The sequence below is a fragment of the Procambarus clarkii genome, chromosome 18, assembly GCF_040958095.1.
Source record: "Procambarus clarkii isolate CNS0578487 chromosome 18, FALCON_Pclarkii_2.0, whole genome shotgun sequence".
Taxonomy (NCBI): Eukaryota; Metazoa; Arthropoda; class Malacostraca; order Decapoda; family Cambaridae; genus Procambarus; species Procambarus clarkii.
In genome coordinates, this window is record NC_091167.1 from 35,813,553 (window position 1) to 35,832,745 (window position 19,193).

The window sequence follows — 19,193 nt, forward strand, 5'->3', positions numbered from 1 at the left end:
CAAGAGTGTGGGAAGTGGAGAGTAGTTAGCCGCGAGCGCACTGGCGAAAACACAGGGGGGAAATCATGCTTGGAAAGTTTATACATTTATACGTTTCCTGACCGTACTTTTCTATGTACGTATTTCTTTTTTATACCAATGTGTTCGCAATAAAATTTTCTATAAGATGAAATGTATAACATTTGTACAAAGCATGTGTAAGAGAAGCGCCAAATATAGAACCACGTCGCTCAGTATGCGTTCACGGCAGAAACGAACGCATTGTTTTCGTTCGTTTGATGTTTCTCATGTTTATACTTGTTGAAACATTTTATAATTTGTATGACAGTGATCGCAGTAAAATTCCCTACACAGACATATACATAACACATACAAATATTTCCCACGTGTTGGATATATCAACGGCTAAAGGGAACCCACTGCCACACGACCGCCACACCCAGAGCCACACCCTCCACACCCCCAAACATACTTTGTGTTTTTTTTTTTACTCATAGAAGTTTATGTGATATAATATTCATTCTGGTACCAAAAAATTCGCAAATAAATTCTCTACAAAACGTATATAATACAACTTCTTATAGATGATAAAAAATTCCAAATAGGTGTACTTACCCTGTCTATGTTGATTGAAGATCAACAGTTGAGCATTTTTTCTTCACTCTACCATCTTCAGGCTTCTGATCCTGAAGTTGCTCATCTGATGTTTCTTAGGTGGAGTGAAGCTGTTGCCGGTGGTTATTTTTTCTCCACCCAAAATATCTTTCTTCGGTGGTACCTTGTGTAGCAAGGCGCAGCGCACAGTGCCACATCACAAGTTTTACATCCATATATCACGTCCCTCCTTTTGCCAGACTTGTAACAAACACGGCATCTTTTTTTTTTAGCCAAGTGCACGAGTTCATGCGTCAACTTGTAGTTGAGACGTTGTTCTGAATCTATAATTCTTGTATTTTTTGGATTCACTGGAAGAATATTGTCTTCTACAGGAACCACCAAACTTGTAGTAGAATCTTCTATGAAATCAGAAACATCAAGTGGTTCTATGTCCTCAATGTCCATTTCAGTATTTGTGGTTGATGAGTGGGCTTTAGGTGTTGAGGTGAACAGAGGACGCCTAGCACCAGATGGCCCGGGTGTTGAAACTGCCGCGTCAGCAGGAGGAGCTGCGCTGGCATCTATGTCGGGAACATGTGGTATACTTGTTGTTGTTGGCCATTCCTTGCTGTTCCACGCCAATAAGGCTTTTATTCCTACTGCGTGAAACTCTAATAGTGTTAGTTTTTTTGTATCTGTTGAGTAGTGGTTATACAATGCATATGCATTGTGCATGGCCATTTGCAGAAAATAGAAAGTGATCTTCTTGGTCCATTTGTGGGTTTTTCTTGCAAACTCATAATATTTGACCATTTGATCAAAATGATCAACACCTTTCATGAACTTATTGTAATCCACTATGGCCTTGGGTTTGTTCATTTTCACAATTTCTACTCCAGTTCTCCCGTCACCTTTACGAACGCGTTTCCTGCGCTGTGCGTGAGTAGTGTCGGCATTGTGGATATTGGTGATGACAGAGACGGGGTGCTTGTCCTTCCAAACTATAACAAAGGTGTTATCCTTACGCATGTATACGGTCGTGTCGGTTGCCATTTTACCCTTTACAACTTGTTGCAGATCCTTGGGGGCGCCACGTTGTAGTCTAAGTGTGCCACATGTGTAAACATGTGGAAGAACTTAGAAATGTGTTGGAACCGAGCAGACGACATAAACAAGTTGAAGAATCGACAATGCCACATCTGATTCGTCTGCCAGTACATCCTCATTGTAGGCATCTTCACTATGCCCATCAGTATGCACAGGGCCAAATATCGGGCCATTTCTTTCACCGACACTGGTTTCCACGTTTTTCTTGCTGACTCAGCCATGAGATGTATGACGTGTGTGGCATGCAAATTTGTTTCATACTCTTAAGTATTCAACCACTGCTCTAGTGAAAAATAATTGTAAAAACTGCAATGGAGTAGCAGGTAGTGGAATTGTTAGGCCAGGGGTTGCAGTAAAGTTATCAACGATGGGAGGAGTATTGCTACGATTCCACTCATCACCCAGCCTAGCCCTCTTTGGTACCGGACACGTGCGGTCACCGCGTGGCGGGGCTGGGGCTTCTTCATCACTCTCATCCTCACTCTCACTCGAAATATCTTCATCACTTGAGGAAACCTCATAAAGAACATCATTTTCCGGTTCGTCAGCCTCCAAATCATCATCAGAAGACCCTGAAAAGGCTTCAACAACGTCGGGAATCTTGGATGTAGTGAGATTGACCCCACGATACAGATCGAAAATCCTGGCGATCTCTTCTGCTTTCCTAGATTTCCTACCTTTGTTTTGCGTTCCACTGCTTGTTCCTGGTGCAGCATCCATGTTGAAGGTATTGAATGGGTTTTAGGTACACGAGAACGGAAACGGAACGGAAATAAATGCGTAAAACGGGTCACGTTTGCCGCGAGAGGGGAGCACAGTGTGGGCACTTGGCGTGTCAACAAAACAATGGGCCGACCACGTGACTGGGTAGGCCGAGATGCCATGTGTTCGGTGAGGGAGAACGGGAATTTCATGGAGAACAATCTGAGAGTATCCCCATCCATTTCGGTTAAAAAATGGAATTTATAGAAATATTTTTTCGATTGGCGAGAAAAGTAGGCAGTTATGCGGAATCGTAAGAAAAACCAGTGACGAGTTATCTCTACTCGAAAGCGCGAAAGTGTTAATAAGTATAATCTTATGAAACATATAAAGGAATATTAAACTTCATTAGTGTTAAATATTCATTGCTTTTTTGTTTCAGACTGTTTTTTAAAATTAATATGTTCTAACACATTGTACAAGTTTTCTTATAAATCAAATAATCTTTTTCTGTATTCTAAAGTATCAAAATCAAAAGCATTGTGATGAAAGCAAGTCATAAGTAGACATTATTGCATTATATATATTCTTTTATTTACAATATTAAGGTGGTTGAAGTTGCTCCTATTCCCCTACCCCACCCCTAAAACAAAGAGAGAATATTTCTCTAGGTTTCCACCCTAGCTATGCAATTTGAGAGTTTCCTTTAATAATAATGTCTTTGTATTACAAGATTTAACATTTTAAGATTGAATATATCATTATTAACTTTATATAGATTTTTCATATATATATTTTTTCTGATGTTCTCACACTATTTAACTTACCTGCTTGATACACATGGGTCATTTTGCATCAACACCAATACAGTTTCACAAACAAGTCTCACATTTTATGCTTGCTTTCATTATAAAGGTGTTTTGGCTTCAGAACACAAGAATAATGGCCGATTGGCTCATATGGGGCAGCTTCTATTCATATATACACACTCGTTTATACTATACATGTATGTCAAATCTACACTTGAAACAAATAAGCAATACTATGTCTACCATTTTACATGGTAATTTGCTATATACTAAATATGTATATATATCAAAAACCTTGTTTCAATCTAGTATTCAACTAGGTCTTTCCTGTATCTAAACTTACACAGAAACTGTCTGAGATTCTCAAAGTTGGTAGGAAGTGCTCACACATTTCTAAGAGAATTTGACTTGTGTTTACCCTGAAAACCACTTTCTAATGTACAGTACTGAAAAGAGAAAATACAAGTATTAGTATCAATGGATAACTTCAGTAAAGACAACACTAATTTTTGGGATTAAATATATTCATTTAATGTGAGCTGCAACTATTTGATATGGCAAGGAAATTTTTAAAAATATTTTGTATTGTGTTTTTCCATATTTAAATCTAAAATTTCCGAAGAAAAAGTTCTGGATATATTTCTCTAATTTCTGTATCTACTGTATATACAGAATACAAAATTGTGCAATGTGATAATGGTTTAGTTTTTGGTTTAGCTTTGACTCTTGTTGATTAACAAATAGTTTAACATAAGAAAATTCTGGTTAAACTAAATATATTTTCAGGCATTTTTTAAAAAATAATTCGTCCTTTTAGAATAAATTTCAACTCTTGGACAGACTTTTAATCTTTAGCTTTTTTTCTTAAATCTTCCGTAAAACAGTTTCTGATTTGATTATATAGTAATTTTTCTGTTTTGAGTAAGTGATGTTAAACCTTGAATACTCTTTAAAGTGATTACATGTACAAAGTAAGGAAAATAGTTCATTAGCTCATTTTAACACTTTGGCATCCTGATGATGCATTATGCGGCATAAAACACACAGAGTGGGAGATGATGCAAATGGCATCAAGCATAAAATTTTGCATAGTCTTAATATTAAGTACAGTACAGTTTAAACATTGTGTTTGGAAGAGTTTAACATTGGGTTGTGTGCTCACTGGGAATGCTCGGCCTACCTTCCGGTGCGATTGGCATGCCCGGCGGGGAACCCAAAAGTGTTAACATTCCTCTCTTACATCAAATGAATGTTTCATTATTTCATGTTTGTCTATGATTTATTATTAAAAACTGGTTTGAAAATCCTGCAGTGTTTGCTAATGACCGGGATGCAGGGAGCAACTCTGAAATCCGTTACATACTGGAAGAACAGTCACCGCTTGTAGAGGAACCGCTCTTCACCCTTGACCCTTATTCAGGCTGGCTCTCCCTCAATCAAGAGCTGGATGCTGAGACTAAATCAAAATATGAGCTAAAGGTGAGGAGTAGCCATATAAATATCCTTGTTAGGATACAAATTATACTCTTACAAGTGGATAAATAAATCTAGTGTTGTGTGAGATGCCTTGCTTGTTGATTATTGTCTTGTAAATAAAGAGTAATGTGGCCTTTGTTATACTGATAACTTAATAATGTAAATTAATTGTAAGAGACATTACTTTTCCAAGTGTAGTGGATAAAGTATATGGCAGAATAGTAATTGCTTGAGCACAGAAAATTGCCAATTAATGATTTTGTGATAAATAATATGGGCTCCGTAGTGGAAGGTGATGATGTAAAATTTTATACAGTAATTGGAATAAGATGTATTCAAGAGAAGGCATGTGAGAAAGAGTAATGTGTATATGGCCTCTATGAATTTGGAAAATAATAAGTTATTAATAATAATAATGAAGTTAATAATGAAGTTATTATAATAATAATAATAATAATAATAATAATAATAATAATAATAATAATGAAGTTATTATGGAGAGTGATGTTCATGTATGGATTTGGCGGAGTTTTGTTAAATGCTGTGAAAATGTATGTGTAGGAAGCAGTGCATGAATAAGATTTAGTGGTGTAATAAGTGATTGGTTGTATATTATTTTAAGTGTATTCGATGCTACAAGGCATATATAATTATAAGAAATGAATGTATGAAGCATATTACAAATTTTTTTTTTTTTATTCAGGTTCTTGCCAGAGACAATGGTAGTCCACAAAAAAACTCCACAACAAGCATAATAATTGAGGTTATTGATTATAATGACAATGCTCCACAATTTGTTAAGAAGAACTACCATGCCTCAGGTTAGTATTACGAGTATTGTAAACAATGGTTATTATATTGATTTTGTAATTTTGTTTATATTCATAAGTTTTAAGTGCAGTTTTGCAGGCAGTTATTTAAAGTATTTGTAGTTTGTATACAAGTAAAATATTGGTTTGTTTTACTCAAAATCCAATGGCTATATTGTATTGAATTTTTTTTTTTTTCAGTCAAGGAAGATGCTCTCCCTGGAACTGTTGTAGCACAACTGGAAGTTATTGACATTGATCTAGGAGGAGGAGCCTTGGATGGGGAAGTAGGCCAAGGCATAGTGTATTACCTCACTTCTGGCAATGCCCTTCAACACTTTCATGTTCGAGGAGGAGGACAGATATATGTTGCTAAAGCCCTTGATCGGGAGTCTGTAGATCATTATGCTTTAGAAGTTACTGCAACTGACGGTGTCTTTGTGGCAAAGTCTTGGGTCTTCATTGAGGTTTTAGATGTTAATGGTAGGTGTTTGTTTGTTTGTTGCTAGTAAATTCAAATTATTATGGCTATTGTAATTTTATTAGCAATAAAAATAATTTTGAATGTATTTCCACAAATTTTCTCTAAAAAGTCTTTCTCCTAGTAGAAATCTTGTTATAGATGAAGATGTACTGGTGACAATCTTATATTCCAATAATGGATTTTTCCTGTTTAACCTTATCTGTGGCACGGATGTTTCAGTTCAATATTTATTCTTTTGTATTCATCACGGCTCCCTCAGGTCTCTAAAAGCTATTTTTTTTTCTTCTTGTCAATTCTCTTTATTTACCCTTAAAATTTTAACTCAAGATTTATGACTTATTCCAGTTAGTTTAATATTTTATTTATGGTATGTGTTTTAGAACAGTGCATCAATTGACATAATCTAAATAAAAAGGTAATCAGTTGAGTTTCAACATTTTGTAAGAAAAAAAAATTACTGTTTAACAGATAGCTTGTATTTCTAATTTATCTCATAACTATCTTAAAAGTATTGTACAAAAAACTATAATTCTACATTTCAGATAATGGCCCTCTGTGCACCACCCCGTTGTACCGTCACACCATAAGCGAAGGTGCCTTAGGTGGAACACCATTACTCCGAATATCGGCCACTGACCGTGACCTTTTACCCAAACCTCAGTTCTATCTTACTGGTCAAGGTGCAGGAATGTTTTCCATAGATGTTGATTCGGGGCAGCTTAGTATATCAAAACCTTTAGATCGTGAGAGACAGTCACATTTTTCACTCAAAGCTACTGTGAAGGATGGAGGAAATTTGGAATGGGAATGCACTTGTCAGGTGGAAATAGAAGTTACTGATGTAAATGACAATTCACCCATTTTCAGTATGCCCAGCTACAGTATCAATGTACCTGAAAATTCTCCTGAGAACTTACTGCTACTGAAAGTTCATGCATCTGACCCTGATAAAGGTAAAGTAAACTTGTATGGTTTTGTCTTGACACATTAACTGTATATACACTTATACATATTTTGTATTTCATTATAATGGCTACTGTAAAAGTAAAATATAACTTTGTCTCTTAACATTTAATACAGTTACTATGCTTACATTCTTTCAGGAATAAATCGGAAAGTAACCTACGCTTTAGAGGGAAATGATATATTTGTGATCGACCGGCAAACTGGAATAGTGAGCGTAACTGAAACACTGGACAGAGAAAGTCGTGCCATGTATAATCTGACACTCATTGCTACTGATCATGGGTCTCCACAACTATCATCAAGAACAAACATTCTTGTACTTGTCTCGGGTGAGTTGAGACGAGTTGATTTACAGTTAAATATCTGGAGTTCATTGAATGTACAGAACTCAATCTCTTTGATGAGCTATTTTCACATTATATTTATTTTTTATACTGTATAATGATTTTTCCTGGTTATGCCATAATTTTTTCTTTTCTGTATTATCAAAGATATTTTTAGTGTTTATTGATGTGCTTTTTTTATATATTTCAGATGTAAATGATAACCCACCCGAATTTGCCAGCCATACTTACTTTACAACAGTGACTGAGAGTGCAAATATTGGATCAGATATTGTGCGAGTGTTAGCCACCTCCAGAGACTCTGGAAAGAATGCAGAAATCACTTATTCAATCATAGGTGGCAATGAACATCGCAAGTTTGCCATTCATCCAAAGACAGGTATGAATAATTTTTTGGTTAAATTTAATGCAATGGTGACAAGTGAAATTATTATTTAATTCATACTAATGTAGTAATGCAGTACCATACTAATACACATCAAATATCTGTTTTGCATTTATCTGTCGACAATTTTGAGAGGTCTTTTTCCACAGCATGCTTTGTGGCCAGCCTTCTCTAGCAATTGCTTGGTCTGCGAGGCTGTTAGTTCTTGTAGCCCAAAGGCCCACATAGCCATCACACCCAGGCTGGCATTAACACAAATATTATTTGTATTTTTATAACATGAGACTTCACTCCCTTTATTTATGCTTAATGACAAATAAAATTAGAAGTGGAGTACTGAATATTTTGTAAAACAGAATGAAGGTCCTTCTCATTCAGTCTTCAGTGACAAATTTATTAATAAATATGTATCTGTAGAGATAGTATATTTTGGTGGTGAAAATCGTGTTCTTTGTCATGTGTATGAATTTTTGCTGAAGAACAATTTGTCTGTGTTATATACAGTATAACAGAGGCCTTGGATCTGAGGCCCTCACCTGCCTGGAACCCAGAAAGCAAAGACTGGTTCATATGGCCATGTTGAATGTGAGTGAAATAAATAAATCACAGAAAAATCTGGAAGTGGCAAAATTGTTTAAGGATTGAAAGTCTGATGTACCAGGTTTATGCGAGACAAAATGAAAATGAAATTATAAATTAGTCGCATGAAGTAACTGTTACAAAAATTGCAGTAATAGAAAATGAAAAGTACTGAAGGTATTTGCTTGTTAATGAATGCAATGTGTTGCAGGCGATGAGTCACAATAACGTGACTGAAGTATGTTGACCAGACCACACACTAGAAGTTGAAGGGACGACGACGTTTCGATCCGTCCTGGACCATTCTCAAGTTGATTGTCACAATGGACTTGAGAATGGTCCAGGACGGATCGAAACGTCGTCATCCCTTCAACTTCTAGTGTGTGGTCTGGTCAAATGCAATGTGTTATTAGTGTAATATATAAAATCTCTTATTGCCATTAAGATGCTTGAGTATGAAATTTAAGTTCAAAAATCTAAAAGTGACATGTAATTGTATATGCACAGTACTTGTCTAATTGTGCTTGTGGAGGGTGAGATTTTGCTCTTTTGTCCCACCTCTCAATTTTCAATCCCAAGTCTATTGGGCTCTATTGTATCCATATTTGAAACTGTGTATGAAGTCTGTTTTCACGACCTCACTTCTTGGTGCAGTCTATTTCTTTACTGCACTGACACTGAACAAATTCTTTCTAATGTGTCAGTGTCTCATTTGGGTGCTCAGCTTTCACATGTCACCTTGTCAAGCCTGGCCCTATGCAAGACTTGGAGAGTAGAAGAAGTATGAGAACCCACTCCAGGTACAATCCAGTTACCACATTTAATAAACTGTCCTTGACTGCCCTATCAATTCTACTAATAACTTTGTATGTCACAATCATGTTTTCTCTGTCTCTTCTACCTTTCAGTGATGTGGGTTAAATTCCTGAAGTTTTTCCTTTTAAGTTATGCCTCTTAGTTCTGGGACTAGTCTGATGGCATATATCTAAACTGTCTCAAAGTTTGTCTTGTATTTGACTAGATAAGAACTCTACAGTGGGGCTGCACATTCCTAAGATTTTCAAGGACGGTTCTTATGTCTGCTAACATAAGGACCTCCTTTACATTTGAATAATTATAAATTGTTGAGAACCTTGTACCCATATTACAACATATGGCAGACCAATCTTGGAATATACATCTCCAGAGTGGAGTTCTCATCTAGTTAAGCACCAGATGAAGTTCAGTAAATACATATTTGGCTTACCATACCATAGCTATACTCTTTACCTGAAATATAATTTTTAATTAAATTGAATTTGTGTTTTAAAAAGATATCTTTTATTTCCAGGCATAGTATCAATCCTGGATCCACTGGATTACGAAAGGGCACACACTTACCAGTTAACAGTTCAGGCAACAGATGGGGGTGAGCCGCCCCTCTCTAATCATGCAACTATCAATGTCACTGTTACTGATATCAATGATAATGAGCCAATATTCTTACAAAATTCCTATTCTGTGATTGTTAATGAAGCTGCTATCATCGGAGAGCGATTAATACAGGTAAAGTGGACACACACACACGCACACACCTTTGCCTTTGCTAGGAAAATAATAAACAATAGTATTAATGACTGAAAATATCTTAGTTCTAGAAGAAAACTTGATAATTTTAATTTCTTAGCAATAACAAGTGTATCAACCACATTAACTTTGATAATATCTTTGATGTAGATGATTTGCATCTCCTAAAATTACTCTTGTTGATAATTACAGTGACACTACTTATTGAGACTTCCTTATGGGTCATCTAGAAATTTATTTTAAAATGTTGACTTTTATGAGTAGAGTACAGTACTATTAACCAAAATTGGCTTCCTACATAACAACTGAAACTTGGTGAGAAGCTAAGTGTGCAGGTGATGAGTCACAATAACATGGCTAAAGTATGTTGACCAGACCACACACTAGAAGGTGAAGGGATGATGACGTTTCGGCCCGTCCTGGACCATTCACAATCGACTTGAGAATGGTCCAAGATGGACCAAAACGTCGTCGTCCCTTCACCTTCTAGTGTGTGGTCTGGTCAACAAGCTAAGTGTGTTTCAGAATTTATTAAAATTTTATGACTTGTCACTAAAGCATATTTATACAATGGTATTGTACAATTCAAAACTGGGGATGTCATTCCCTACTACACACACAATTTTTGGTAAAAGCTACTCTACAGAAATAGGAGTGCATGTTCCTGTATTTTGAAAATATAATGGGTAATGGGAATTTGAGCTACATATTGAGCTACATATTAGGGTTACATTTATTAATCTATATATACTGGAAAACTATAAACTGTACTTGGATAACATTTGTTTTCATTACGAGAATTAATATTGTTTAATATAAGGTTCTGTCCTTTATAGGTAATAGCAACTGATTTGGACAGCCTGGCAAATGGCAGAATTACTTATGGCATTGCAAATGGAGATCCTAATCATCAGTTTCGTATTGATCAGTTGTCTGGCTGGGTATCAGTGGCAGGTCCTCTAGATAGGGAGTCAGTTGGTTCATATAACCTCGAAGTAATTGCTCTGGATCAAGGAATTCCTCAGAGATCAGGGTCAGTCATGGTGAATATTGAAGTAAGTGATGCCAATGATAATCCGCCTGTGTTTGTAGAAACAAACCACACAGCATATGTTCAGGTAAGAAAATTGGATTTTATTACATAATAAAATGAAGTGAATTGTGGAAGACATATTTGAAATAAGATGTAAATATATGACATATATGAGGACTAGTTATACTTAGTGCACTAGATGCTGTGTGTTTATGTTCTTGCCTCACTTTGATACACTGTATTAACCTAGATGTGCTTGCAGGGTAAAGTGTCAGCTTGAGAATACTACCCTTTGAATCATTTGTGTTGTAGTTTTTGCAATGACTATTCTTTAATTTTTCTTACCATATTTACATTTATAATTATGTACTGAGAGAGCTTCAAGAACTTCATCATCTAATCCATTCAATTTACAGTATTAATAACATATGCTCAATAAGTTCTTCCCAAAATCTCTCTACTTGATGGTACTGTATTTGTTTCTCCAATTTCCGTCTGTGCTAACCTAACTGTGTTTATTTTACGATGATTACTGGGAAGTGAAGCGAGTTCTTTATATTCTATTACTTGCCTTGTTGTACCTGTTGCCCTTGATTTTAACTTTACTAATATTTAAAGATTTTGTCATATCTGTTCTTAATATTGTGGATGAAGGTGACTTCTATGACTTGCTGACCACACCCATACAGGGTGGGGAAGGAAAGAGGGGCAGGGAGAAGGAAGAGCATGTTAGGGAGGGTTATCTTGAGATGATTTCGGGGCTTTAGTGTCCCCGCGGCCCGGTCCTCAACCAGGCCTCCACCCCCAGGAAGCAGCCCGTGCAGCTTACCCAGGTACCTATTTTACTGCTAGGTAACAGGGGCATAGGGTGAAAGAAACTCTGCCCATTGTTTCTCGCCGGCGCCCAGGATCGAACCCGGGACCACAGGATCACAAGTCCAGCGTGCTGTCCACTCGGCCGACCGGCTCCCTAATTAATTACCTGAGCATTGTTACAGGTTGAGAGTTATGCTCCTGGTGTCCTGTCTTCCTTATACTCTTTTTCACACACTCTTTTGAAACTTCTGATGGTTTTGGCATTCACTACCCTCTCATTCTATTTAATTTCATTATACTTTAATCTTGGTGTTTCATTTCAAGTGCTACTTGAAAATGTTAAAGTAAAATAGAACTCAAAACACTGTACATAAAGTGGAGACGTTTTGATTCGATTAACACCTGGGTAAATAATAGTTTGGAAAAAGGGTTGTTAATTTGACAAGTTATCGGATAACAATAGTTATGGGATGACAGCTATGGGATTTATTTGTTATTCTGGACTAATTAAGAATACTACAGTATTTCCCTTCCTTCATGTTTGGCCTGGCAGAGTCATTTGCATAGATTATAGCTGACTGAAAGATGTTAAGGCTGCACTTGCTCAAGCTTTTCATGCTGTGACTTGGTAAATGGAAATTTGCGTAAGGGAGTGAATGGGAAACAGCTTACAAATAGGCATTTCATTATACTAATCTGCTATGCTGTTATGTCTGCCCTGATGTGTCTTTTCTCCAGCGTGGTGAGGTGCAATTCTCTTTTTCATAGTCTTCATAGCTTCTAAACCAGATTTGTTGCACATCACTTTTTTTTTTTTTTTTTTTTTTTTTTTATGAATTCTTATCTTATTTTGAATAACGCTTTCAGGAGGACAAACCAGTTAACCATCTGGTGTTTAAATTTGATGTCATTGATGGTGATGATGATGAAGCCCACAATGGTGGTCCATTCACTTTTGAAATAAGATCCGGTAATGACAACACAGCTTTTCGCATCACTCAAGATGGACACTTGCGGACTGCTACCAAGTTTAATCACAAAGTACAAGGACATTACCGCCTTCAAATCAGAGTGTATGATAATGGCCGTCCACCTCTTTACTCAGAAACCTGGATTGATGTTAAGGTTTGTGTTTTTCACTGTTTCTCTTTTGGTTTCATTGCCTATTGCTGTAAAGAAGTATAAAGATTTTTTATAAATCTTTTGCAGTATTAGCCAAGAATGTATAGATTAATATAAAGCTTTAGTTAGTACTGGAATTTATTCTGAGCACCTTTTCATTTATGTTTCAGATTATCGAGGAATCTCGGTATCATCCAGTTGTGTTCCCACTGCATGTTACAGTGTTTGTACACACTGGGGAATACTTTGGAGGAATTCTTGGAAAAGTTAAAGCTGCAGACGAAGATCCGTATGATACTCTGACATACTCAATCATGCCCGACCCCTTGGGTGTTAATACAAGGTATTTTGACATTAACCCACGAGATGGTACATTATCTGCCCAAGGTGGTTTGGATGAAGGTTCGTACTCTGTGAATATCTCGGTAACTGATGGGAAGTTTACAACTTTCAGTGAAGCTGAAGCTGATGTCGTTGATATAAGTGATGATATGGTGAATAGTGCAGTTATTGTTCAGCTTGCTGGTGCGACTCCAGAGGAATTCTTGCTATCATACAGACGTAATTTTCACAGAGGTGTAAAGAATCTTCTTAATGCCAAATCTCGTGATGTCATCATTCTAAGTTTGCAAAACAGCAATGTAAGAGTGCGAAGAGATAATAAAAAGAAATCAGTTGGAAAATCTGTGTTTGAAGAAGGTGATTTAGAGGTACTTTTTGTTGTTAGAAAATCTTCTGGTGATTATTATCCAAGAAATTTTGTTAGAAAAAAGATTTTATCAGGCCGTCAAACTTTGGAATCAGTCCTTGGACTTCGTGTAATTGGAGTGCTAGAGGATGAGTGCACCGAAAATACTTGTGAAAATGGCCAGTGTGAGGAACGTATTGTACTTGATGATGAACAAGTTGCTATAACCACAGATACTATGAGCTTTGTTTCTCTACATCATAGACATGAAGCAAAGTGTATATGCCCTAATGGCTTTTCTGGTGCCCGATGTGACATTGTTATCAACCAGTGTGCACATAAACCTTGTCCATCATATAAGAAGTGCATTCCAGATAGTTCAAGACTAGGATACGTGTGTCTATGTCCCGAGGGATTGGTAGGTGCTACATGTACACAAAACAAGTCTAGTTGCATTGGCAAAGATAATAGTCCTGAATGCTACAGTCCAGTATCTCCCTTATCTTTCAAAGGGAAGAGCTACGCGCAATATTCCCTTCGGAACCCCATTGAACGCCACTTTTCCTTCTCTCTGTGGTTCCGGACACTCCATCCATCTGGGAACCTAATGTTTACAGCTGGCAGGATTGACTACAGCATCTTAGAGGTACTTTTGGTTTTTATTGTTTGGAAAATTTGAATTTCTTAGTTAATGCTTTCATTCTCCCAAATTTAATACATGTTGAATATTGTTTTTAAAAATTTTTGATTGAACCTGTAATATTTTAATTTCAGTTGGAGGGAGGAGAGTTACGTTATCGTTGGGACCTTGGTAGTGGTGAGGGAGTGGTAGCAGTTACATCGTTGCGAGTTGATGATGGGCAGTGGCATCATGTTAGCCTTGAGCGATTTGGTAACACAGCTGAAGTATCAGTTGATGGTCAACATCGTGGACAAGGAGCTTCGCCAGGATCATCAGACTTGCTCAATCTTGATACCCCACATTTATATCTAGGAGCAGAAGTAAGACCTTGGGCAGGAGCACAAGATCCACGCCAAGGACTTGTAGGATGTGTTGATGATCCCAGAGTTGATGATACACCTTTACCTCTGACTCATACAACTACTACCAAAGTGGCATCACTCACTCGACTGACACATGTAGCGCCACACTGTCAAGCAGCACTGCAACCTCCTGGTGTTTGTGGTGCCCATCCCTGTCTTAATGGTGGCACATGTGAAGAGCGAGGTGCATCTTTCATATGTCAGTGCCACCCACGATTTCAGGGTTCACGTTGCGAGTTAGACTCTAACCCATGTGCATCATCCCCTTGCTTAAATAATGGGCATTGCGTCAATGTCGAAAATGCTTATAGATGTGAATGCCCAGCCCGGGTGTCAGGTCCTCGTTGTCAATATATGTATTGTAATCCTAACCCCTGTCTCAACAGGGGAATATGTGAAGAGGGAATTTCGGGTCCAATTTGTAAGTGCAGAGGATTTACTGGTGCCTATTGCAATATTGATATCAACGAGTGTGCTAAGAACCCTTGCCACAACGGTGGAACTTGCATAAATTCTTATGGTAGTTTCCGCTGCATGTGTCCAGGAAATGCTACAGGAACTTACTGTGATTCATACAGAGGATCTTTCATTGACATTGGCATGGAAGAGGTAGGTTTCAAATTTTTTATACTCTATTTTGTTGTAACTCAATTGTATATATGCTTGCATTATTTGATAAACTAGTTAGAATTCAAGTACTCCTCCAGAAGATTTTTGTTTTCATTATTTATTTTTCTGAAAACTTTTTTTTTTCAGATCATCTATATAGTTATTGGCATTGTGGCTGTCATAATTTTAGGCCTTATAATTGTTCTCGCAATGCACTGTCGAGAAAGAAGAGCAGCACGGAGGCGGCAGCTAATTGAACAAACAAACCATGTTATCCTGAAACCCAAAAATACAGATAACCACAATATTTATAAACGAAATTCAAAGATGAGCAACTTGGAAGCTTCCCAGGTAAATATATGGACAGGTTTTAAGCACTTTATAAAGGAATTTTTTGCTGTGTGCTGATTGCGTGGTGTGTACTGATTGTGTGTGTGTGTGTGTGTGTGTATATGTGTGTGGTGTGTGCATTTGTTCTCATGATAAGGTGTACTCAGGTAAAATGACAACTAAGAATCTAGTTAAACAAAGTTTTAATGCACCTGTTTGTAATTTTGAAAGTTTGTAACAACTCTTGGTAAACATAAAGAGTATGAATACAGTACTCATATTTCTTATGCTTTTTGTATTATGGTAGAATTATGCAAACATCTTAAATCACATTTTCAAGTTTCAGTAGTAGTCATCACTTGCTAGATATTGCTTTTCATCACCGTAATGGCATATTAGCTCTTTTATTTGATAGAAGCTCTGCATGTGCCATAGGCTTGAATTATTTTCACATTCATACCAATAAGTTCTGGGACAATTTAATGTTTTTTTTATTTATAGTGTGGCCCAACTAACATTAAGGTAACTCATCAAAATGTAAGCATATAACATTCAGTGTGGTGTATCTATATAAACATTGTAACATACTGTACTTTATTACAAGCACTTCACTTGAAACATCTTTAACATTAATGCTTTTCATTGGCATGTAAAAATTTACCATATTTAGTTAACAAGTTAAAAAGTATGTATTTTGATGGCTTACCCTTCCTCCTGAGCAGCCCCAGTCAGGTTCTAAGTGTTGTGTTGGCTGTGCCTGACTGTTGTGTTGGCTTGTATGTGTTACAGAATCCGCACGGTTGCACGCCTCGCCCCGACTCCTACCCCACTAGTCCTAGCGAAACTGCGTACATGCCGCTAAACAACTTTGACACCATCCGTAGCTACGGCTCAGCTGGAGATGAGCTAGAAAACCTCCCTCAGTACCCTCGGGAGTTTGTCCAAAATATTTCCAAGTCCAACAGTCTCTATCACCACCACACACCCCAGATTAATCCCCTGGGAACCCCTCGGGGCTCCACATTGGGTTCTTTGGTGAGCTCTGCTTTGGGCTCTTCCATATGTTCCCCTGTCACTGCCACTCCTGCAGACACTGACAGTTTGCACAAGCCTTGGAAGGATGCACTTGCACATAATCTGAAGGACACCTACTATGAGAATAACAAGATTCAGAATGGTTTGTATTTATTTTTGTGTTTTTAGCAGATGGCTTTGGACTTTGTATAAATACAACACTGTATTTATTGAAACAAGTGACATGTATAATTTTTTCTAGTATTGCATAAAAATTTCATTAATTTTTTTTTAGTTTGTCAAGTATATTTCATACACATTGTAAAAACCATTAATGCTAGCTTTCAGATTATTATTAAAGAAATTATGCTCGATTCTCTTTTATTAATTATTTTTGTAATCCATTGTTGCGTTTTTATTTTTTACTTTTATTTTGTAGAACTTGTAATTATTTTTGTATTAAGTTTTTTTTTATGTTATTTATGTTGCAACAATCTGTCAATCACACAAGGCTACTGTCTTGTTCTTGGCAGATGTAAAGTTCCGTCAGGGTGAGTACTTGAGCCTCAAGAAGTTAAGTGTAGATGGCAGTACCAGGGATGATGCCAGTGTACGTTCAGGGACATCAGTGGATGATCTGCCAGGTGAGACAAATAAAGTTTTAAATGTCCCAGTTTTTTGTTTTTTGAGGAATTTTTGGCATGTGCTAACTCCAGTTGTTGATGTGCATTTTTCACATTTATTAAGTGTTTAGCTGCATAAGTTTTGTGTTTACTTGCATGATTTTGCTTGAGTTTGCATTACGTTTGAAGTCTGTAAGCACTTGCAGTGTTAATTCTAAAGGCATTTTTAAATATTGCTACCCATAAAATGTAAAACAATTAACTAAGATTCTTTCTCTGGGAAAATAACTGTGTAAGAAAGGTAACTTGTCATTATGGTACTGTATTGTGGAAGCCTGATAGGCTATGTTTTGGATCAGCAACTTGAGTATTAAGTCTGTAATAATAATAATACTCATCCTTATTCTCTTCTGCCTCTTCCTCGTCTTCCATCCTCCTTTCTTCTCCCTATATTCTTCTCACTCCTCCTTGATATGTTATAAGTCAGTATTAATAATCTAACTATACTTGAATTATTTCAGGTATTATATCTAGTCAATACTGTGGTTTAAAAATTTTTACACTTGACATTTAAATGATTGTTGGTAATTCATTATATCACTATAGTAAAGGGAATTGTGTGTCAAAATATAAAATAAGTATTATTGTGTAACTGTGCCATTTAAAATCTTGCATTAAATGGAGTTGTAATATACTGTATATGTATGTAATTATAAATGACTCATGACACAAACATGAAAAATTTAAAAATAAAAAAATTTAAAAATCACAAAACACTTAAGTGAAGCCCCAAAGGATCATATTTTTATTTTCTAAAATGCATTATGTTTGACCAGTAAAATTAAAGTTAGTTGGATTGAGCATGAGTGAGACTAGTGTTAGGCATTATCATTATCATCATCATCATCATCATTATCATCATCATTGAGAAAATCCATGGAAGCCATGATGAGGATTCGAACCTATGTGCTGGGTATTCCCCCCACACATGCTCTAGACAACTAGGCCATGACATGGTCAAAAAGATTGCAACCTGGGGTTCTGCTTAACCCACAAGAAGTCTGGAGGCTTCTACTGAAGCCAAACCAGGGTTTCACACAATTCCCAAATGCACTCTGGCTTCTGTCATCTAGGAATTCTACCTCTGACACCCTTATTTCAATAGTCATAATCATAATTCAATTTGTTAAGAGTTTATTGGGGAAAAACTAATGTGTTTTGATTATAATGGGAAAGTATTTCCCCTGTGGTATATGCAGTACAAAGTAATCTGAAGAATGTAAATAATATATTTACATAGTTTTAAGGTCTTAGCCATCCATAGAAAAACCTAACTTCATTAGCAGTGAGAGGTGTCCAGGAGTGCATTGCAAACATGGTACTCTAGCTGCATTTATGTTGCAATATCACTCTCGTATGTTTCGTTTTGCTGTTTCCTCATTCTTGTATTTATTTCTTCTCCTTTTCCTTTATATATTTCTGCTTCTTTACTTGTATTTCCATTTATTTACATTTCTTGCTTTAACTGTCGTTCATAAATTTATTTATGTTTCGCAATATTTTCAAAGTGCTTTTTAAACAAATAGTTAGATCAGTTACTGTATATTATTTTGGAATGGAGTATTTGTGGTATTTAATGAAGTTATAAAAGCGGTAGACTAAGTTTTTTATATGTAGGTTTTGTTAACATACAGCTAATAGTGTGAGGAGAATATAAAATTAATTTAGTTTATATTATAAAGAAGTAATCAAACTCCAATTACTATACTGTATATAAAAACCACTTGTCTGAACATTATACCCAGCTGCTTCCTAATTCAAGACCCTACTGACTATTGCTTTGAATTTTGCACAAGGATGAAAAGTTGATATTCTGCATCAGCATAGGGGGGAACTTTTCACTGTCCCTACTGGTTCATACTGTTACTATGGGTTTTACTGAAAAATTCTCAATTCAGAATACAGAATGCAGCCAGATATTGCATTCACGTAAATATCTAAACCTTTCTAATCTCTATGAGTGTACCTTATTTAGTACTGGAGATACAATTCTAGAAATGTGACTGCTCTCTGAAACAGTACGCCATGGA

At 36.5% G+C, this 19,193-nt stretch overlaps 1 protein-coding gene across 7 annotated transcripts in view; it reads left to right on the plus strand.

The window, feature by feature from the left end:
* The window catches only part of LOC123754415 (fat-like cadherin-related tumor suppressor homolog), a 669,154-nt gene that overhangs the window by 635,037 nt on the left and 14,924 nt on the right, over positions 1–19,193 (plus strand). For 6 of the 7 annotated variants that reach the window (XM_069326495.1, XM_069326496.1, XM_069326497.1 and 3 more), the window contains 14 exons: positions 4,528–4,694; positions 5,395–5,512; positions 5,702–5,983; positions 6,527–6,937; positions 7,088–7,279; positions 7,485–7,673; positions 9,589–9,803; positions 10,661–10,942; positions 12,541–12,798; positions 12,966–14,129; positions 14,258–15,136; positions 15,284–15,487; positions 16,256–16,643; positions 17,014–17,124. In XM_069326495.1, the coding sequence (XP_069182596.1) occupies positions 4,528–4,694; positions 5,395–5,512; positions 5,702–5,983; positions 6,527–6,937; positions 7,088–7,279; positions 7,485–7,673; positions 9,589–9,803; positions 10,661–10,942; positions 12,541–12,798; positions 12,966–14,129; positions 14,258–15,136; positions 15,284–15,487; positions 16,256–16,643; positions 17,014–17,124 (4,860 nt within the window). Of the gene's footprint in view, positions 1–4,527; positions 4,695–5,394; positions 5,513–5,701; positions 5,984–6,526; positions 6,938–7,087; positions 7,280–7,484; positions 7,674–9,588; positions 9,804–10,660; positions 10,943–12,540; positions 12,799–12,965; positions 14,130–14,257; positions 15,137–15,283; positions 15,488–16,255; positions 16,644–17,013; positions 17,125–19,193 lie in introns of those variants that run through there. The other variant, XM_069326499.1, reaches the window with a different exon arrangement.